This window comes from Pieris brassicae, chromosome 9, assembly GCF_905147105.1.
Source record: "Pieris brassicae chromosome 9, ilPieBrab1.1, whole genome shotgun sequence".
NCBI lineage: Eukaryota > Metazoa > Arthropoda > Insecta > Lepidoptera > Pieridae > Pieris > Pieris brassicae.
Window position 1 is genome coordinate 14,979,213 of NC_059673.1, and position 24,138 is coordinate 15,003,350.

Below are 24,138 nucleotides of genomic sequence, written 5' to 3' on the forward strand. Positions count from 1 at the left end.
TCATCGCTTGTACAGATACGAATATTAAAGTTCTTTGAGTGTATCTCAAGGAAAGACAGTTCTTTAGAGGCTTGCCATCTAGGGGACGTGCGCGTCGCTGATATCTCCAACGCGTTGGATAAAGAAAAATGAAGATCAATAGTAATGCAAACAGTTTCCGGTACGAAATAACGATGTGGACCGGAAACCGACCACGATCACTCTAAAGTGCACGATTAAGAGAATATAATATCTATAGATTATAGAACACAATAGCGATTTATTTACACTAGGTAATATTTTGGTTTGATTTTTACGAATAAACAATACAAACCCCTTAATGTAACAAATGCAGTGGCATAATTAAATGTAGGGAATAAGGCCTAAACAGAAGTTAATCATATAAACTAGTATATTTGCCAAAAATCTACGTAGCAGTTAAGACATATATCGATTCGTTGGATACAGTAAACGAACGTCAGCACGTAAAATTATTACCATTCAGACCACGAGAGACCATAACGAATGTAGTTCAGTTGTAGGTTTTCTATAGGCTCGCAATAATTGGCCCCTGTGGTCAACTTATTGAAAACTAGGAAAATAATCCGTCGAAATGAGGATAACAAAACAAACGATATTGGTTTAGAACATTTTAATAACATCCATTCGTATTTAACAATAAATACTAAGAACATACAACTTTCATTCCGGACAAGTGACAACAATAAGAATGAACATATAATTGGCCTAATGTACTTAAAAGTAAACCCTGGTAACGAAACAAATACAGGATGGCGACGTAATATTAATAAACAATTAAAACATTCAAATAAAATATTTTCATGTTAGTTCAAAACCGTATTATCTATCGTCACAGCAACATAATCACTTTGTATCTATAGATACAAGTTAACATAACAAACCTCGATTAACACTGAACAACTGAAAATCAATTATGAAATTAAATAATCGTAGAACAATGAACATATTTCATTCATGTGAAAATATTGGCAGTACTGTGGTCTGGTTATGTGATGTAGTGATAAAAATTATCTACTATATTATGAAGAAATCAGAAACGAATCCAAAGATCGTTTCTCTTAAATGTCATTGGTCAAAAATCGTTAACCAATTAGGACCAAGCTATGCAATTTAAGACAACAGTTGAAAACTGACTGTATTGTACTGTACTGTAACAAATACTAGAAGTGCAAGGAATCCGTTTTTCAAAAGTGCTATAATTTTTTTATATTAATTAAACAGTGACTACTACGTGATTCATTATTGGTTTCCAGCTGTCCAGCATGAAACATAGTCAACTCTCGCTCAGCGATAATTCGTAAAATACTGAATACAATTAAAAACTATTTCAAGTCGAAATATATAATATTCGCAATAATGTTTCCCATTATAAATAAGAGGTAGAATTTAAACAACTCTTGGAGTTTGGAGAATCAACATTTTACTATAATTTTGTTTTTATCGTATATAGGCATAAATTAATATAATGCTGCAGTGACTAGACATTGATTTAATACATTTTTGTATGATAATAAATAATACTTCAAACATTTATACTTAAAATAAAACTGATAAAAAGAAAAATAATACTTGCAAGTATTGTAAATGAATAACAAACATTAAAATACAGTTAGAAAAGCGTCAACGCTAGGTTACAACCTTTGTTTTCCAGAAATACACAAAACACAAGGATAATGAAGATCGCGAATAAGCTAAAACAAGGCCACGATTTGATACCAACATTGATTTGAACGTCATTAAGAAGCTACAAACACGTGACAACTAATACTACAAATGTATTTGTAAATACAATTAAGTCAATTCTCGAACAGCTATTCAAATTAGTAAAACTATGCCATGCTAAACGCGGCTATGAGAAATGCTAGCGAAATATCGCATTTTCAGACTTGTAGAGTGTCCAAGTATTCATTTTATTTTTAGTTACGATTATGCTTGATGCTTGCATAATTTTATAAGTTGTCTGTAATGGTTTTGCTTGCATTATAAAACAATAGAATTACTCAAATCATTTTAAATCGAATGGCGCGATATAAATTATTGTATAGATTCTGAAGTAAAATAAATAATTGGACAGAGAAAAAAAAAATGTAAATGCACTGTAAATATTGAATTTTATACGATTGGGCTAGTTTTACCTTAACTTGAATATTTGACCGGTAGTACACTTTTAGGAAACTTAAAAAAATTATAAAAATATCACTGGGAACATGTCAATTTTCTCTCGACCATATTTTAGCATAATGCTCTATGGTCTTCTTAGATTATCGTCAATACATGAAGACGAAATATTTTTCAACGAAGTTGGGGTATTAAGATTTAGGTAAAAATCTACTGTTGATTTATCATCAGAGAGAATCAATACAATCGTAGCATTTTTTTAAAACCTATTTTGTAAGTGTATTACCGCTCATAGCTGTCGAGCAAATTTAAAAAGATTACAGTATTTTCTACGTTAGAGGTATATAATACTTTGTGTATACTGTTAAAAATGGACACAAAACACCCCATTAGAGGCACGGAACATCAATGTCTTTAAATTTTATTTGTCATATTCCATCTGTGTCCGAAGTAGGGATTTTAATTAATTATTGCCGCATATTTTTCTCGTTTCTAGTTGATAAAAACTTTGGATTTAAGCATTTCCGTATTTGTTTTTTTAATAGTTTATATATATAACTGTCAAAATAGACAGATTTACGATTATAACAATTATCCATAGCTAATAAAAATTCTAGGCGCAAATTTCATAAATACTTAAAATTTCAATATTATTTTCACTATAATCACTTTAAAAAAATTCTATGTAATTATAGATGTCGGATTCAATAAACAATTGAAAGGTCCTTAGGTCGAATACTATATCTCTGTAAAAGTGGCCTTTTTACTCTCATCTCAAACATGCAAAACTTTATAATTTTTTAACTAAATCCCATAGTTGTGACACAGATTTGTAAATTAAGTAGCATTAAATATTTTTGGGCACAGGCTGAACGGGTCTTACGTTGAATTTCTCTTCGGGCTTCCAATCCCAGACTACGGGCATGGAGCTCTCGTAGTGGAAGCTGTACATCTGACTTGAGACATGTTTTGAAAGGTCCTTCGGCTCGGGGTATACGGAGGCGAGTCCTGTAAAAAATTATATCAACATATATGCTGAGTTTGTATAGTTGTGATATCATAAATTTACGATTCACTGCCACGAAATGACATCGTTGTTTTCCACGAAAATGCGCGTAGCATAATGAACCTTATGTCAACCGTGTAAAGTACAAACTAACTGAGCCAAACCGGTCACTAATTCCGATATTCTGTATAAAATTACTTTATTATCCCTTTTATATTTATAGTTCGGATACGTGCATATATTATATTGTAAATTGATGCTGTGTAATTATTCCGCAAAAATACAAAAATCAGATAAAAATTATACAAACCTATCAAAAACCTTTGCATTAGTATAATTTAACGTGAATTTATTTTCTAAAAACGTTACTCGCTAGACATTTCTCTAAATATTTATTAAGTTTCGCTACGATATTACGTGTTATGTCACTAATAACTACCAGAGCAGATACATTATTTCTGTACTAAATACGAATCTTTTAATACTTCTAGCAAAACTATAAATCGTAGTACGGATTTCAGAAACCTTTTCTAGCGTAAATGTTAGTGGCTCGGGTAATCTCTGCCTTCGCATTCGGAATAGTTTGGTTTGGAATATTCTGGCCATTTGTATATGTCCGGTACCTGGGGCTCGTAACGGCAGTTGTATTGACGCATTTGTATATGACGTTTGAAATCGACCGGCTTTGGGTAGGCACATCCATACCCTGAGCAAATACAAGGAGATAATTCTGACGGCTTTTTCATTATTCTAAATTATTTTTTGATAAATACTTAATATAAATCGCACGGTCGCTCGATCGCATCGCATTGAACTTCGAGTGTCACTGGTTATATATTAGGTTATATATTACCTTACATATGAAATTGGCGTTTTGTCGTACTGGCCACTTTGACCTCAAATACCTACTCTTTGGTTAGGAATTTCAAATTTGTACAGCTATTTACCCATGTATTTGTGCTTCGATGACCGTCATTTATTTGTTTTTTTTTTCTGTTTGCATCACTCATTTTACAAAATGGAAAATTTAAAGTATCGCATTATTTACAGATTTTATTGATTCCCGTCCGACTGGTTTTTTTAGTAAAGGGATCAATGAACTACCTACGAGATGGCAAAAGTGCATAGAAAACAATGGTTCATACTTTGATTAATTAAATATATTATATTTAAAAATATTCGACTTTTTGTTCCTCCCATACAAAACGCCAATTTCATATGTAATTACCTAATATATATAAAAAATCAATGGCGCTACAAACTTTTTAGGTCTGGGCCTTAGATTCTGTATGTTTCATGATCATTTGATAAACGAATAAGCAAGTAGGTGATCAGCCGTCTGTACCTGACGCAGGCCCTCGACTTTCTGGGTCTAAGGCAAGCCGGTTTCCTCACGATGTGTTCCTTCACCGTTCGATCTAATGATATGCGCACATAGAAGGAAAATCCATTGGTGCATCCAATCTTTATATTTTAAAACACCGCAAACGGACAAAAATAATGTATATCAGGAAGCTTTATATTGATTGAGTGTATACCTGTATTCCACTTAACATTTATATGATACAAAGTTCAGCAGGCCACCTAGTACTCGATAGTAATAGAATTTTTTTTTCATCAAAGTAATTCTAATTAATATTATATTTTTAGCCGTTTAAATTTTCACTTATTTGAAAACCATTTTTTACCCAAAATTCGTATTAATTAATTATTGCAAAAAACGTTTTGACGTACAAGAGATCGCGCTAAGTGTCGTTCCTGAATCTTACACTGCCAGCTTTTGTATTTTATTTTAATTTAAGCATGTAAATATATAAGCAATTTACAACAAGTTAGATTAGGGAAACCCCCATACACAAATAAACCTGTACCATAAAGAAAAGTAAGCTACAGTTATAATCGATTATTAAAACTTTTGCTACATAATAAATTACGTACCTTCATCATACGCCATCTTAGCGACTTCAATTGCAATAGCGAGAGAAACCTCCTTGACTTCCGAGAGAGAGGGATAAATGCGTCCAATCGCTAAGTCCGATTCGCTCACGTAATTTGCTAGAGTCTGTAATGCACATATTTTAAAACATTAAACCAATAGCAATAATTTATCATATTTATTTCAAAAAACGCAATTTAAAAAAATTAATCGATGTCCTATCTAAATACTGAAAAGGAAGAAACTAAAAAGGAAAAAAATGCGTAAAATCTCAAAAACAACTTAACCAATTTTACGAAACTTGCCACTGTTTACTGCATATTATCAATTCGTTCCCGAAAAAATTGTGAACAGTTCAAAAAGATATAAACCTAAAGTCGGTTAAAAAAAAGTTTAACAACCTTTTCCCAAAATAAATAAAAATATGCAGAACAAACTGTTCTTGGCTAGTAACTTACGTAGATAAGGAGGCCAAATTTTTATAGTTTTAAATAAAAATAGAATTTAACAACTTCAAGATAACTTATAAACGACGAAAAAATTATTGATAATATTCAAAACCAAACAGTGTATTGTATAATATCAACGAAATCTAAAAATAACATTTTATCAATGATAAGATTAAATGTTATTAAGAATTCCTTTAACATACAAGATTGACTGATAAAAATATATTTCATAACTGATATTATGCAAACTAAATATTCGCTTAAAGGAGAGTAAATTTAAAAACGCTACTTTAAGCTACTGATTTTTATTTATGGGTGTGTCACTCATGAACTTGACGATAAAAAGGGTTTTAGAAAAAGTAATATAGTCTCTGGTCATTTATTATAGTATTGGAAATGTCGAACTAAAATTTAAATTTGCATAACATTTTCATCACATAAAAATAAATACATTAAACTAACTCAAAATCTGTACTTAAAAGCAGTATCGCCGCTTTGACTGACAGTACTGAAGTATGATGTTTTAATCTTGTTATTAATAAAAATTGTTTATGGTTCCATAACTATGTTAGTTATTAATTTTGAATATTTATTTAAGGTATGGCAGTAGGTAGGTAGGTAAGGTGAACGCATTTTCCGCACTTAGACTCGTAATTTGTCCGTTGTGTGTTGGTATGGCAGTATATATCATCTCTTCTTTCTTGTAGACTAAGTTTATATTTATATTAAAAAATATAATAATCGCATAAAAGATTATGTACTGGCGTCGGCAATGTCGGCACACAAGCACGAAGTCGAAAGTATTTACCGATTTTTTTATTATCAAGTAAATTTTTTTTGGTAACAACTCGCAATACAATTTTATGGTAAAAAATGTATAACTTACCCTCGCAGCAGTAAGGAACATAGTCTCGGGTATGTGATGAGTAGCAGTCGCGATAACGCCTAACGCGATGCCGGGGAAAATGTACGAGTTATTTCCTTGACCTGTGTGGAACTCTTTACCGTCGTATTGTACAGGGGGGAAGGGTGATCCAGATGCGAAGATACAACGACCCTGGAAATATTGGTATTCTGTAATTTTCAAAGGCAAACAGTAGTTATCATGACAACTCTGAACTAGACTGAAATTAGTATTTTTTGAATTGACATGTAAAATGGGCCGTTCAAGTATTTCGTAAGCAGATTTACTGCAATTTAATGGAACTGAGAATTTTTAAGCAAGACGGTAAACTCCTAAGCAAAGGATGGAAGGCATAGAACTAAACACAGTTTGCAAGATTGTCCCTTATTCTCAATAAATTTTTATAAAAATAAAACCCTTATACGTCATATTTACATATTACAGAAAACTAAGACTATTAATGAACATTAACTTAGTTTAAACTATTCATTAGTATTATAGAAAATTAAGTCAACATAATAGTAATATTATTAGCCATAATTATTGTATAGGCCAGATTGTAATTCATGTAAAGTCGCACTATTTTTTGTTAACTTTATTGCAATCAAAAAAATGGCATATTAAACTAATAAAATAAAATATGTTTATTATGGAACATAAGATACAAGTATCACTTATTCCACGTCATTAAATTTGAATAGGTAGACATCCCTACTCATCGGCAAAGAAGACAGAAGGTGTAGGCCGAGAGAAAAATCCCGGCGTAAGAAACTCTCGGTACTCTTTTAAAATAGAATACTGACTTATAAGATAACTTTTTACAATACAGTAAAAGTATTATAAAAAGAGTTTTTATACAATTAAGGATAATTTTATAAAGTTAGCAGAAAACTTCTTGTTATTAATCTTTAACGCTAAAGTTAACTTACGTCAGTAAAGTTGTATGCATCCTGGGCGGTACATTCCGCTTTACTGGTGGGGTTGGACAACGCGAAGATAACTGGGCGCTCAATGTTCTGGGCCATCTGCCTCAACACATTTTCATTGAAAGCGCCACCTACCGTCGAACACCCTGAAACACCACTGGGTTAGACGGAACTTTAACATAAATTATTGTGTTTGATACTGATCAAATTAGTTTCTTGTCAAAATGTTATAACTTATGGTGTTGTTAAAGGACAAGTACCATTGTTTTACAAATAAATCAGTGTCGCTACAACCTTTTAGGTCTAAGCAACAGATTTCTGTATCTATTTTATGATCATTTGTCAATTTTATAGGCAAGTAGGCTTTCTGTGCCTGACACACGGCGTCGACTTTCAGGTCTAAGCAACAGATTTCTGTATCTATTTTATGATCATTTGTCAATTTTATAGGCAAGTAGGCTTTCTGTGCCTGACACACGGCGTCGACTTTCAGGTCTAAGCAACAGATTTCTGTATCTATTTTATGATCATTTGTCAATTTTATAGGCAAGTAGGCTTTCTGTGCCTGACACACGGCGTCGACTTTTAGGTCTAAGCAACAGATTTATGTATCTATTTTATGATCATTTGTCAATTTTATAGGCAAGTAGGCTTTCTGTGCCTGACACACGGCGTCGACTTTCAGGTCTAAGGCAAGCCGGTTTCCTCACGATTTCCTTCAACGGAAAATTAGACTCGCAAAATATTTATATACATAACTACCCAAACAGCTAAAAGCCAAGGCGATATACGTGTTATTTAACTACCGCAACAACATAGTTACTTATTTAACGTCGTTCTGACAACATATAAAAATATCGACCTCTTGCAACGCCCTTATAATAGGGGCCAGGTGCGCCAAATTAATTTAGCCAGCGACTGCATGTAACCTTCAACTCCGCCGTATTAAATAGCCGTTTGGTACAAATAGACCGAGTTCTTGTAGAACAGGATTACAAATAATTACCCGTAAAATTTTAACAACGTGACAGCTGTAACTCCCGTCGGGTTTCTGTGTCTAACTAGCCCTACCACAAATAAATATGAGTGAACCGTGTTTTAATATAACCTTGAACTCTATTAAATCTGCCAGCTTTACGCTGTCAGCACGCACACTGTCTATCGTTCAACGAAAGTACTTTTGATTCCTTTTTTTTTAAGTTTCTTTTCGCAAAACAATTTACCAGTCATTTGAATTATATGCTCAGTTGCATTCGATCGATATGCATTTCGATGCAATATTAATTGAATACCATATATTATACGTACCATATGTATTAAGTAACAAAAGAAGAAGAAAAATTACGCAATATCTACAAAATCATATAGAAAAATGTATAATTTCATATAGTCAATCATATAGTAAAGATAAACCCCGAATCGTAATAAAACTGGTATTTTTAACAGATGATATTAATTAACCACCGACTAAATAATGTTTTATTAGTACTATTTACAAGTATGAAATACTACCAAACCAAACACGAGGAGTTTTTAAAAATAGAACAAAATCTACTAACCGATAAGACAGCTAGGCTTGATCTTCGCTATACAAGCCTCAAAGCTCTTCTCAGGCGCAATGTTCTTTCCAAACGCCTTGGCGTGTTCAGGTACGCCTCCTTCCCTTCTTGTCGACAGCAGACCGTCGACGTCAAACATGTACACTCTGTCCTGGGCTTGTTCTTTTGTAAGACCTTCGGCGACCATTGCAGCAACTGTTAAATTTGCAATACCATTGGCAGCCTGAAATTGGAAAAGAATTTTCTCACATACTTGCAACTGCAGTAAAATATTTTTATAAATACATAGAAAAGAGACTTAGGACAAAATATGTATTTTTTTTAATGACGGTACTTACACAGAAAATACTCGGAAATCGAAACCATTATCATTGCAAATCATATTTTTTTATACGTGTCAACATTTAAAGATAAAAAACATAACTTATTTCTGTATATTATCATTACTTTGGCAAGTCACTCACAGATCCAGCACCAAGGAAGAAATAGATATTTTCACTGAGTTTCCGCTTTGTCACCCTAATGGCGGCCATCAAACCGGCGACGGCCACACTAGCCGTGCCCTGGATGTCATCATTGAAGGTGCAGTACTTATTGCGGTACTTCGCAAGCAAACGACCAGCGTTGCCAAGCGCAAAGTCCTCGAACTGTAAAGGGAATGGGAATCATGAAAGACATAGGTCGATACGTATGACGTAAAGCTAATTTATGTAGTGCTAAACAATTGTAGTTAAATAGCATTCTACGTGGCTGTTCAGCAAACAGCAATTTAGAATCAAGTGCGATTTCAAAGTGCTTCGGAACATTATCAAATATCAATGTTTCGTGGTATATCAAAAATGATGTATCCACAAGGATCTTAATACAGTTTTAAATATACTAAAACGGTTTTCCTTAGCTCACTTAAATGGGAAACATGAGCATCTGAATGCTGAGGTAATGCAACTCCTTGATACAACAATAATAAGACGCCTAAAGAGAACTAAACCTTTTGAGTTAATGAAACTCGTGTACCTAGGTAACACTGAAAAAGTTTAGAAAAAGAAAAAGGGCTTAATGAAGTAATCTCCCTTCCTCTCGATACATCGTGGCAATCGATGGAACCACTGTGAAAAACAGTGGGCCCATTCTACCATAGAGGATTCTATGTTAATTTTCCGTTTCCAATTCACAAAAACAAATGACAAATGAATGCAATATACTACATTAGGTTACCAAAGAGTTCTATAATTGAAATTCAAACAAGAGTTTAATAGCAATTTTTCTAACTGGTCCCTTCTAAACATTTTCAGTGTTACCCACGTAGTGAATACAAGAGCACGTGTGGTATCTCGTACACACGACCATAGTGTTAAAACTTAAAAAACACTAACTGTTAATGAATATTACGTCAGTTTAAGCTATTTACTAGCTTTGTAGAAAATTAAGTCGAACATAATATGACTTATAAGCCATAATTATTACAATCTAGTAATTCAAATAAAGCCGCATTCTCTTTTTTGTAAGAATTTATTTATAATAATAGACAAATATAATTAATATAGATAATGAGGAACTGTTCCATATGTTAATTTGGGATTCATTCATTAATTTATCTTGGTAATGTCTTATAAATGGACAAAACATGTCTCAAGGAGATAAAAAACTATAATTTTACCAAAATAAATTCTGAACACAAAACAAAGGAAATCTGACGTATAACGTGAATAACGTCATAGTTGTTATATAATCAAATCCTTGACCGTGACGCATAGCGCGTAACTTGTATCTGGTTCACACTGATTTCGCTTTACTGTATTCCGACAATTACGTACAATTTGGCTTAACTTCTTAGGAGTTGACTAAAATTATCGACCAAATGGATCATATTCTTAGAATCCGTCATGGCCAATCAATTATTAAAATTATCAATTACCTATAATAATCAATAATATATTTGAGTGTGATAATAGAAAGACTTTTCATTAATAAGATATATAGATCCTGAGGAAATTATTTCATTGTTATTTATAATTCATGTAAATTCTGAACACGTAATAATTTGTATATATATATGTATTTTCTGAGGCACATAACTAATGATTATTTAGTCCTTATTTGACGCATATTGTAACTGTTCTAAGCACATATTAATAAATGTAAATATAAAATGAGCTGACAATATAAGATAAGATTCTAAAATGATTTTGAAATTAAACCCTTTAAATATTATTTAAAATATTATTTCTGATATTTCTAACACACAAATATACAGTACTTACAATATTCTTCACCTACATAGTAATAATAATAGTTAAAAATGGATTGTTAGAAAATTAAAACAAATTTTAAAAAATTGGTACCATTGGTAGAACTTTCGCGTTGTATTGCGATACTTATTAGTTGATAAAACCACCAGCTCTGGAGTTGACGGTACTATGTACCAGGCGCCAACTTTAATCTTTATTTAGCGCCAGTTCACTGGTAACCTATACCCCGTAAACCTATGGTAAAATAACTACCTAGTTTGCTTGCCTATACTATAGTTATTATTTTTCGTCAGTATTGAACTTGAATATTATCTAAATCCAGAAACGATAGCGCAGATCGATAACCATTCAATGTTATAAGGTACGAGTAGTAAATTACGAATCTTGAATAATGAAGAGGAATTTTAAATGAGGCTAGCAATAACACATTAGCAAAATATAGGCAATTTAATACATAGTATGTAAGAGATATAACCACGATGAAATTTCCATATCATGGCTTAAAAGCATATATCGTAATTATGATTAGATTAATTGCGATGAAGATATGCGAAGCAAAATCTACTTCATAATAATTTTAGAGAAAACCCGTTAGACCGAAGTTGCGTTGTTGGGATAGAGTTACCAAGTACCTCGAATCAATAGATGTTCGAAGTTTGACGCAAGAAGCACGATATACTTGGGGAGGCCCATAAGCGGCTGTCCAGCCATTGATGATGATGGAGGTGAAATATTACAGGATGGTTTTAGAAAATGTTGTTATACAAAACAAATTAATGGCTCAAAACGAACACGCGAAAGCGAACGCTATTAGAGATAACTAATAATTATAATTGTATATAGAATAATAGGCCTTTAGCAAAAGAAATTATTCCTTAGCGAAACTTACTTATTCGACTAAGACCATATAAATGAAAAAATATAGTTTTATCATATTTAGATTTACGTTAATACTGTACGACAAAACATGTTTTTAGACAAAATTTTACGTTATGTGTGTGAAAAACTGCACTATGCGATTTATTATTATTAAGTCCAGCCCAGACCTACCGCAATACGTACTCCGCCAGTTACATGTATTTTAAGAGATGCAAATTATATTTATTGCATTCCACAGCAGGGCGTTAGATTAGACATGTATGTCAAAAACAACCCTAATCTAATTCTACTACATACCTTATACATTATTTTCTGTTTGACCTTTACATTCTATATTTTGCTTTAAACAGCTTGCGATTTAGGTTTTTCAATTTATGAACTAGCTTACTTCCATCGTATTATTGATTTATTTACTACTTGTACAGAGGCAAGACGGCGATAATGGTTCTTAGTTTTGGGTCGTCTTTTACTCTGCATGATATCAGAAGAATTAAAACGATTTATTCTATCATATTTATATTTATGAAATGTACATAGAAGAAAAGACAATTTTGTATCAAAGTAAAATTCGTGTTTTTATAAATTTGGTATTGTTAGCAACGAAATCCTGTCTTCCTTGGTTCAACTTTCATGGTCATTGTATAAATATCTCTCCCTCGCTCTAGTTAGGGTCCTTAATGGGATCAAGTATCATAAATCATACGTAAATGCAGGTGTATGTAGTTATCCATAGAACTGCTTCTAATATATTGCACTCAAATGTGATTTTTCCTATGTTGATCCCAATATTTTGGTCATATTGTTCTGTTATATTCTAAATAGACACTACTCATACCATACTCTTATTGTAGTACAAGTGCTTATTCGATTATTAATATTTTTCATATATCAAATTTCTATGTCGCATAAGAAATGGTAAAATACATCTTATGCGCAAGTAGGCGCTGGTATCCACAGGTTTAAATGTAGACAAACTCTTTCAAAGCTATTATACGACCAACCATTAGCTTTCATGACTATAGCCATGACAACAAAATCAGTCAAATTGTATCCCAGCATTTGCCAAAAGGAGACGAAAGACATATTCATTTAGACGATTTATACATATTTTATTACTTTTTATAAAAGTGATTGCCAATAAAATGTATTTATAAAAATATTTGATGTAGGTACGAAATTGAAAATCATAAAATACTTTTTACATTTAATACGTAAAGTCTAATAAATAGAGTACGATGTCCATGAATAGTTATTTTGAACTAAAGGTGAAATGTAATTGTTATATAAAATGCAAGGTTAGACTCATTTACGATAATAGATATGTCACATTGTATATTTAAATATGAATTAGAGAAGAAACTGGATATAGCTTCTTACTTTGAATAATTACAAGGTAACAGAAGCATTCATGTTTTATTAACTTCCTTATATTTTGTCTTACAAATAGGTAGAAAACATATATAAAATCATAGACTAAATATGATATATATATATAAAGATGTTACACTAATTTTCAGTTAACAACTTGGAAATAAAATACAATTGTCGCGACATAATTTTATGATAATTTGAATTTAGAATATCCACTATACTAGCTTTAACCGCGAAACATCGGGAGTACTAAACAGGAAAACAAACTTTACACGAAATTTAATTAAATGTCGAAAGTATGGTTTCGTATACATACATCCTATCAAATATTTGTGTCATGTTATAATTTGTTGTAGGCATTATCCTAAAGGATAAAGTACATAGATTAAAAAATATATATACTAATAAGTCTAGGTTTTCTTAATAACTTTATCCTCGATGACTCTATAATGATGATTAAACAAAATAGTTTCGCTAGGGTAAGGGAAAATAACAATCAGTAGAAATTCCTGATAATTTCGATGTAATACTGTCGTATCAAAACTGATATGGCAAGAGCCGATATCAGATTGCAAACATTATCAATATTACGTAAATAAACGCAATCTCACTTTTCCATACAATTGGCGAGACCATTTCAAAGCCCAGTATGAGAGGTCTGTATGCCTCTAATATCAATATACACAGACAATACATATTGGCGCTGTAACGTGTACAATTCGCAATATCGAATTGTACAGCACCTTTATTACTTTGTTATGGATAACCTGATACATTGTAGTTAATATTCTTTGAACAATGCTGATGCCTATCGTTGCATTTCCGCACCAATACATCTAGAACGGTTTAAGAAAAGAACGAACCACTGGAAAGCATTACTTTTGTAAAGTCTGACCTCAAATATATGTATAAAAACCTTATTTTTGAGGACCAACACAGACAATGAAATCTTTCATACAAGTTCACCTGTATGAAAAAAAACCTTTTCATTTAATTCGTAAAACCATACTCTATGATATATTTAGATAGAATCGCTTTCCCCCTACTTATACAGGCCTTCTTAGGCGTCTTGCATGGATATTTACATTGCAATAAATGAGATTACACCCACCATGCAATTTAATTTTGCTAGTTTCCTACACATGTGGAACATAGTTAATTTATATACATTATTTTACTGAAACTCAGACAAAAGTGTCAAACAGAAAAAAAATTATATTCAAAATCATTTATTTATATAGGTAACGCAATAATGTACACTTATGACCGTCAAAAACAGAAATGTATATAAAATGCTTCTAATTTTACATTTACTGCCAGTTCTCAAATCAAGGGCGTAGAACGGACGTGAAGAACTGGTAATAAACTCTCCGCCACTCTTTTTAATCGCCAAGTTTTTGTTTTACACAGCGTTTGTAAGGAGCTGTAACCATTACAAAATGTTCCACATGACATCTTAAATCATGTGTCGAATTTTTAAGTCGGTTAAGCTTTTTATTTTTATTTTAAATATAAGTTTATAGTAGCTAAAGAGCGTTAAAAGAAATATCTTATTAACCGTTTTAACCATGTTTAACCTACTGGAAAGGTATGATTCCGAATTTTATTTTAAAAGTTAATAACACAAAACTATTGTTATTATGTATTGTATACAAATAAAAGTCTGGTCATGTCATTCAACTCGGGCCATTTCAATATAATAATACGAGCAGTAAAAGATTAAGTCGTACTCAAAAAGCTTCTTAATAAACGTGCTTACTCACGTCTGTCTGGACGAAGCTATAAAATTGGATTCAATTTACCGTTTAGTATTTGGAATACGTAGCGAGAGAGATTATATAGACTACAGTATATAAACGAGTACATAAATAATTACGCTGAAGCATAATACTGAAAAGTATAGTTACCTACTTTGTTTGCTCTTGAACGAAATATTTACTTTGGAAATTTGCAATATATCATGTTACGTGTATGCTTAATTTCTATACTCGTTTATATACTGAAGTCTAGATAATGTCTCTCGCTACATTTTCCGTAAAAGCAGTCTGTCTGCATGATTTAAATAAGGATACTATTTTAATTTTCTTCATTCGAAACCGGGACTTAAATAAATACTTTTGACAAGATATTTATAATGAACAATGCATCGTAAAACATATCAACTTTATAATTTACGTGCTTATCGTTCTAGCAAATAAAATTATTTTAGTAAACCTGTATTTTATCTAATTAATTTAAATTATTATCGTTCACAATAGTTGCTTGCTTCATTAATATTTATAAGTTATACATTTTTTTATTAATTGTATATTTAATTATAGAATAATCCAGATATAGGTATTATTTTATCTCATTAGTAATAACTGTAAAGATAAAATAATAAATCTTTTTACCTGTTTTTGAATATGTAATCCGCTTTTGGCTATTATGTAGTATATAGATATTATTAGCTGTAAGATTACTAAAAATCAAAACACCAATTACACGAATGCGGTGATCAATGTCGTAAACTAAGTAATTTCTTTTAAAATGACACCCAAAAGTTTTAGAAGCCAAAAATAATCACAGTCTATAAAACTCATACAAAACTGACCTGGAGTAATGTGTTCTGTCCATATCTCTGTACGCACGCCTCCATGAACTCGTCAATGAATTCATCGTACTCCTTGCCACGCACGCGCCTTTGACGAAGCCCGATGTATAGTGGGTCTTCTAATAGATCCTGTGATATATGTTTACCAGTTATAGACCATAAATAGAGCGGAAATATAAGCAGATAGTATTAATGTATTATATGAAATTGAGACCAGCGAGTATTCTATTTACTATTTAGATTGACAATTTAAAAAAATCACATTTAATATTTACGGAACACACCCAGTTTGGGTAAAGAAGCGTTAAAAAACCGTGGCAAAGGTGGGCGTATGAATTCCATGATGTCGCAGAATGTGGCTGTACCAAAAACCAAAGGGAGCGTTCAAGTATTACGTCACGCAATTTTTGGAGATTCATGACACCCAGTGACTCATTATACCTAAAACTTACCATTATGTGGGGTAAAGTACTGGAAAGTGGAAAATAATATTAACAACAACGCGTAATTCAATCCCCGCCCCGCATCATAACGTTTTACAAGAGGACCTCCTCCTCCTCCCCCTCCACCCCACAAATTCGTTACGTAATACTTGAACGCCCCCAAAGCCAGACAACATTGGAAAGATAGAGGGTTATTCAAGATGGGACTTACTCTAAAAACAATTAAACACTATTAACTTAATTTAAGTCATATTTTAATATTACTTGCACACAGTGTCAAATTTTAGAGTAAATAAAAAAGATTATTATTTCTTTTCAACAGAAAACGTTTGGCTCAATTTCCACCGATTCAATGGATTTTCTGAAAATAGCATATTATCTTCCGTCGAAACCGTAAGCTATTTTCCGTCATAACAATTCTTTGAAAAAAAAAATTTTATAGTAAATCGGGTATAAAATTTAAAAAAACCTATTAGAAATAAGTGTAAGACGCGCTTGATGCACATATTTAGCATTTCTGTTCTGTGCATTTAACTTAGATCAGCGCTTATGTCACCTTGGTATCAGGCAATACAACATTAATGTAGGGATCTCAATCAATATCGCTATTGAAAGTTACTGAGTAACATTACGCACGCGTAAATTAATCGTTATCAATCTGTTATCTATCAAAATATTTTCAATAACTCGTTATAGCATACTGGTATAATCTGTTAATAATTCATCAATACAATTACGACAAGATAAAAATACTGTTTATTATTCTTCTTCCACGATTTATGGAGCCTCAACATCTTTAGAGTTCTTGCCAAAATAACAGGGCCATCAATGACTAAATTACAAACTCGGTCGATATGAAATAACTTGCATTTGCAAACATTGAAAATTTATAGGTGGGCAAGCCCTTAGATTAATACCATTAAGAGTCGATACATAGTCGACATACACAACTTGTTTTCTAGAAACAAAAGAAAAATAGAATGTATTATTATCAAAGTACGTAGATATTATCTTAAATTTCTATCTATATTGTCTGCATTTTATGAAGTGATCATCAAGTATATTTTTCATATTATTTACACATTGAACAATTCACGAAGAATCACTCCGAAATTTTACAAGTATTCTTATATAAGACCAGGATTCCATTAAATATATTAATACGAAAGTGACCGAAAATAAAATTGCATATTATATATTTAAATAAGTATTAGGGGAGGGATTAGTAAATTGCTATTGACATAACTTAAATCGAATATATTGAAGTAAAAACAATGTTAAAAAATGCGATATTCCAATTACCTGGTTATCGGTTCCCACGTCCAATGTGATTGGTAGGCACTGGTGAGGCTTAATTCCAGCTAAGGCGGTGTACAAGGACAACTTTCCCACGGGAATGCCCATACCATACGCGCCCAGGTCACCAAGACCCAATATACGCTCGCCGTCCGTAAATACGACGGCCCTTACGTCTGGCTCTGGCCTAAGAGAAATTAAATATTAGAAAGATTTAGTGTCATTATTTTAGCAAGAAAATTATACATTCATTGTTCACTACGGGTTCATGTATAAAAGTATTATTGATAGCCAAATAAATAATAACAAGAACAACGCAGGAAGCACAAGTAGTTATCTAATCATTTAATCAAAACACAAATACGGCTTAAATTAATCAGATAATACTTTCAATACAAATACATAAACGAAACAAATTTGACCACATCGCCGGCTAAAGCTATATAAAACCAGGGGCACTCACCAGTTTTTAAGTATATTAAATACGTGCCCCTTATCATTTATGGTAATAAAGAGGCCTCTAGGTCTTCTATAGATGAGACCGAATCGTTGGCAAGCGAGTCCGACAGTCGGAGTGTACACTATTGGAAGATACTTCTCCACATTCTCCGACAAAAGACGGAAAAACAATTTCTCATTTCGATCCTGTAATAATTAAAAAATTGAATCATACAGAACATAAGACAATTTAAATATTGCGCAATTTGAAATATAAAAAACAGGTTTTTAATGATTAACATACTTAATATGTAAAAAAATAACGGAAATTAACATGCATACTATCACCGTATAACCGTTCTAGTCGATTACTTAAGCATATAAAAAATCTATATACACTCAAACATACCTAGTTAACACTGAAAATGTTTAGAAAATGAAAAACGGCTTAATGTAGAAATTTGCTAATACTTTTATTGTTTCACGTAGTAATCTCCGTTCCACTCTATACATCGTCGCATTCGATGAACCACTGAAAAAAGCAGTGGGCCCATTCTTCCTTAGAGTTCTCTTCTATAGCATTTCCGTACGCTTTCACCGCATCTTCAGGGCTCGTAAAGCGAATACCTCGTTTTTTTTTTTTTTTTGGGTATAAATGAAAGTCACAGGGCGCCAGGTCAGGACTCTATGGCTGATGATACATTATCTCGACACCTGCCATAGTCAAATATGCGAAGGTGTTTCTGGTTGACGGTTAAAGTATGGGGAATCCATCTGGTACAAAGCTTCCTGACGCCTAAAAATTCGTGTAATATTTTTTGAAATTGACTCATACCAATGCCTAGGCTTGCCCGTATCTGTTGATAGGTCAGTCTCTTATCTACCTCTATCATGCGTCGCACAGCACTGATGTTAGCTTCAGTAGTCGCTGTTAAAGGACGTCCCCCACGCGGGTCATCATTGACATTGCTACGTCCACGCTTTAACTCGTTAACCCAAATGTAAATAGTGGCACGAGATGGGGCTTCATTAAGAAATGCTAATCGCAACCTATCTTAGCTTCGTTGTTAAGTAAGCCCACAACGAAAGTTTCATTTTCACGTGTAACAAGAGTTTTAGATTTGTCGCCAATTCACAAAAACAAATGACAAATGAATGCAATATACTGGTCACCAAAGAGTTCTAAAATTGAAATTCAAAAAAGTTTTCATTAGCAATGTTTCTAACTGGCCAGTTCTAAACATTTTCAGTGTTACCCTCGTATCAAATATTGTTTCGCTGCCAGAACATACATTTTGGGACGTAGAGCCAGAGCAGTAACCTATGTAAGTCCGAAGTATAGTGTTAGCTTTTAATATTTATTTAATTCAATTCTAAACATTTTTTATGAAACATATTCTTAAGAATCTTGCTACAAGTGCGCTTGTATAGCCATAGAATGTTCTATTTGTTACGAATAGACCTGAACGTGAATTGAACACCTCTCAGAATTGGGAAGGTCTAGTCAGAGTTGCGAATACATTATTGAAGAGGTAGTGACACATGCGCACGGGCAATTCCTTTGTTTAAGTTTGAAGTTATACAAAACTGTTAACTCAGTGAAGTGAATTATAGTGAATCATTACTGGAGAATAATTAAATTTCCTACCCTAAGAACTAGCTCAACTAGCCCTTACAATAGAAATACTTCTTTCCGAAATATCGTATAACAGAATAGTAATTTTATTTAGATTTCCTTGCTATAGTTTGGACGCCCAAAAATGTTTAATTATGTGGAAAAACGTTTTTAAAGTCGTTACTCAACGATTACAATTCTGCAATTTTGTTCGGTACGTTACGTTAGTGTGTTTAAAAAGTAAATTATTCTTAGCCAACAATATGACATTGTCCTAAAGATGAGTTAAAAACTGTGCGTTAACAAAGAATAACATACGTACGTGCACTCCTTGCGTATACACTTTACGTACAGTTCTAAAATCATAAATCAGTTCTAAAGTATAAGGATTGATTTAAGTTTAAATGCTTGAGTAATCGGCAAATGTAAATAATTAATAACTGGTACCTTTACGACGACTAATCACCTGTAACTCAACGAGGTAGAGGTATTTGTTGAGATTGTCCTCGTATCGGTCAATAGATATCCTGCAAATATCCAGCTGTTCCTCTTGGGTTTTGAACTTGGCTGCTAAAAGACCGTGGATTCCGAGGGCTTGACGCTCCTCTAGAGTAAATGCAAGACCCTAAAAGATATTCCAATAAAACCTCTCAGAAATCTTAAAAAGGAAGGACGACATATAGATTCGTCGTGTAAATTGATTTATCACTTTGTCTTGCAAAAATGCAAGGTATCATTCAATTTATCTTAATATAACACGAAATATTACTAGTACAGTACAAGTAATAATTTATATATTACTGGAAGTATATTAAATATAAGAAACATTTAGAAAGCCGCAAATACAAAATGACTTGCATAGTAACATACAGCCATGACTTCTGCATTACAGTGAAGCAGAAATTTTATGAACAAATAAAGCTGTTAACGAAATAACTAATTGAAACTTTGCCAACCTCGTATAAAAATTAATTGGCTCAGTAAACGGTGAAATAAGCAAATTCCAGACTTTATAGGTCTTAATCAGGGTAACGTCTCTCTTTTCAATTCTTGGTAACCAGTTCCAGTTACAATGTACCGGACAGTCAACATAACTTTATAAAAACTTTTACACAATCAGGAACTCGCGAGAATCATGTAGAAAGATCTGGTTTGGCTTGGAAACTATAATAGGTAACATCCTAACCTACCACCGGCTTTCCTGAGTTCATAAAGTATTTTGTATATATTACCTTGTTGAGCCGAGGGTCCCTTAGATGATCGATGCCTCGAACCATGTTCGGACAGATAATATCGCCAGTTACTTCGTGGTAGTTCCGGCATTGTGATAGAGATGGTTCTAGGAACACTGGACACTTGGTCAGTGCGTACGCAAGAGCCCGATTCGGGCCTATAGCGTTTGTGCAGAATCTACAACAATAGGAGTTTTTACGACAATATATAATGTTCAGTTTCAATTTCAAAATTGAAAAACTGTCAATCGTCATAGTTACGGTTGTATTTTTTTTAATAACATTTTAAGATTGTTTTATATTATCTTACAATAAGCTATTCATTTCTCATAAAACAAATAATCACAAAAAACAGGACACAAAAACCTGATTTGAAATGGCTAGTATTTTTTATGTAAATGTAAAAACACAAGGACTGACCTAATTCGGTAACATACATTTATGGATTTTAATGGAAATGTGACCTAGCCACTCGAATGATTAGTTTCCTGTTGATATTTAGAAATAAAACTAAATATTTATCCTTTAGAATATTTTTATTATCCCGCTCTGAGTTTGAAATCAAAATTTCCACTTATTTACCTTGTCTTATATCACACGTGAAGATTTGTCTATTGATCGTTGCGGTATCAAATACTGAAGAATCAAATAACTTTAACATTAATTTAACTATATATATTACAGTACCTAACATGACAATTCAATATGATTGTTAAAATAATTTTATTTAAAACGGTTACCGATACAAAGACACGCATATGACCGCGTTTCCCATTCACCTCACAGCTAAAACTATTAAATTAACGCCGTATTTTAATATTTTCAATGTTACGAAAACAAAATCTTTTCTATTAAGTCTGTTATTAGTTTAAGATTATAGAAGACGATTCTTTATATATTTAGTTTTATATTATATAGAGATTTTGTGTTACATATTTGAATAGATTCCTTTAAATAACATCGGTTTGGACGGCATTAACACGGGTTCATCTCAATTGTAACTGTTTAACTCGAATTTGAAATTATAAAAAATATTTAATGTTTCGCGCTTTATATTTTCATGAGTTTGAATTCAGGACAGTTATTAATCCAGATTTAATCATTATAAAATTGTATGTGTTATACACAATTTTATTAGGTGTTAACCAATTGATTAAACTTGCGATTACTACTATGGAACGTTCGAACTCCTGGGGTCTGCTGGTTTCCTACTATGGATACACATTCGCCACAGGAGCAAGGGTAATAGAATAATAGAAACAGAATAATCGTGAGGAACCAGAAACGTACATTCTTAGACCCAACAGTCGGCAAAGGTTTATTCATTAATTGTAAGGTTGTATCTACTAGACACCAATTACAATTTCGTCATCGCTAGTAATCACGTCATCAATAAATATGTAAATTATTTGTTAATCGTGACTCATATACCTGTACAACCTATGTATGCATTATGCACAATCAATGACTTTTCAAAACATTATAGGTTGGGGTCTCCTGTATTTTATAATTATCATAATAAAAAAATTACCACACCTCTATCTGTGTATTAATTTTAATAACACCGTAATATATACCATCATGATTTTTGATGGTCACTTCAAAACTAAATTCACAAACATGTTCAAGAATGCTCCCAGAGACGAACAAGTCCATAAACTTAGGTGGCTTGAATTATTCATGTGAGCTTATTAACATTTCATGCATTTTGTAGTGTAATTACACTATGACTTTGGAAGACAGTTTTAAATACAATTAGACATTTTCAGCCAAGATTAGTATAATGGAAAACTAAAACAAGCTTAATTAGTTTTAAACTAAAGTTAAAAACTGTAATGTTAACTAGTACAATTCATAAGTAAACTGATTCAGATTGTTTTCTATTAGACACTGAACATTGTTATCAATAGACCTTCTAAAATGCTATAGATTAACATAAAAAAAATTATAAACAAAAATAATAATTAATCACCAGCTAGAAAATTTTATGTAAATTTTATATGCTATACTTTAGTTTATAAAACACCAGCACTAGAAAAATACCTATGATCGGCAAAAATTACATAAAGTTTCGATAACAATAGAGATGTTTGTATTGTGTTAATAGGAATGAATAAATAATAAACAATGAGAAATATGTTCTATTTCTGTAACTACAAATATTATATATTTTGAGTTCCATGTCCAGTGCTGTTGCCAACAATGAATAAATAGCACTAGCCAAAAATAAGAAGATAAGCTTACAAAATTTTATAATAGGATAAATATCATGTCATCATAATAACATCCAGCAAATTTTGCAGTATTTTTTTGCCAACATATAGGCATATAAGCAATTTTAGTATTAATTAATAATTAAAATATATTTTCATTTAAGGAAATGGATAACCCTACATATATCACAAAATTTAAGAAATGCTAAATATATCTATACACTCACACTTATACACTATATACTCACACATTAATATATTCAAATTATTTATAAATAAATATAAGTTAAGGTTTCGAAACCTAAAGATATATATATATAAGATCAATAATTTAAGACTTAAGGTTTTATATAAAAAAAACAAGAATTAAGGACAAATATGGTTTGCACGCATTCGCGAAAAATACTTATATGTTAGAAATATATTTTTTTGATAAAATTAATTTATTTTATTAAGTCAAATCCAAAGTCTAATGTATGTGTAATTTGAACATTGTATAAAATATAAAACCGAAGAATATTATACTAGAAAGCCAATCCATGGCAACCTAGAATTCATAAAAATCTAATTACAAATTGGGCATAATAAAGGTGTCACGTTATGTAAACTCCAAAAATAAACGAGTAGCTATACTCACAGCAAGGATTTGGAGATATTAGAAAACATTTTCAGAGATTCTTTTTCATTTATAATTTAACAAAAGCACAAAAATATCGCTCACTGTTTTACAATTTTTATTTTAAAATATTTTATCGTCCTCCATGTGTAGCACGGTAGGAAGTTCGGCTTCCCATAGATTATGAAATTATTGTAAACCTTAAAATTCTATAGAGAATAGAGTAAAGTCTGCCACAATAAAAATACTACAAATCCATAGATACATGTCGTTC

At 31.9% G+C, this 24,138-nt stretch overlaps 1 protein-coding gene across 2 annotated transcripts; it reads right to left on the minus strand.

Annotated features, from left to right (window-relative positions):
* Positions 1–614: 614 nt before the first annotated feature.
* On the minus strand, positions 615–24,048 carry LOC123714748 (NADP-dependent malic enzyme). Of its 2 annotated transcripts, XM_045669227.1 has the most exons (13): positions 23,886–24,048; positions 21,036–21,213; positions 20,270–20,428; positions 18,214–18,395; positions 17,757–17,937; positions 16,012–16,140; positions 9,384–9,566; positions 8,920–9,142; positions 7,364–7,506; positions 6,417–6,587; positions 5,084–5,207; positions 3,671–3,851; positions 3,012–3,147 (listed from the first exon to the last, which is right to left on the minus strand). In XM_045669227.1, the coding sequence occupies exons 1-12, from the start codon at positions 23,912–23,914 to the stop codon at positions 3,688–3,690; spliced, it is 1,866 nt and encodes a 621-aa protein (XP_045525183.1). In that variant the 5' UTR covers positions 23,915–24,048; the 3' UTR covers positions 3,012–3,147; positions 3,671–3,687. The 2 variants fall into 2 exon arrangements, with proteins under 2 accessions (XP_045525184.1, XP_045525183.1); XM_045669228.1 differs by lacking the exon at positions 3,671–3,851 and having other exon boundaries at positions 615–3,147.
* Positions 24,049–24,138: the final 90 nt, after the last annotated feature.

Excerpts from the sequence above, each read along its gene's own strand:
- LOC123714748 (XM_045669227.1), bottom strand. The coding sequence starts at position 23,914 with ATGTTTTCTAATATCTCCAAATCCTTGCT. Across the intron at positions 9,567-16,011 it reads GACAGAACACATTACTCCAG|TTCGAGGACTTTGCGCTTGG; the intron begins GTCAGTTTTGTA and ends TTCCCTTTACAG. Across the intron at positions 7,507-8,919 it reads CAAGCCTAGCTGTCTTATCG|GGTGTTCGACGGTAGGTGGC; the intron begins GTTAGTAGATTT and ends GTGGTGTTTCAG.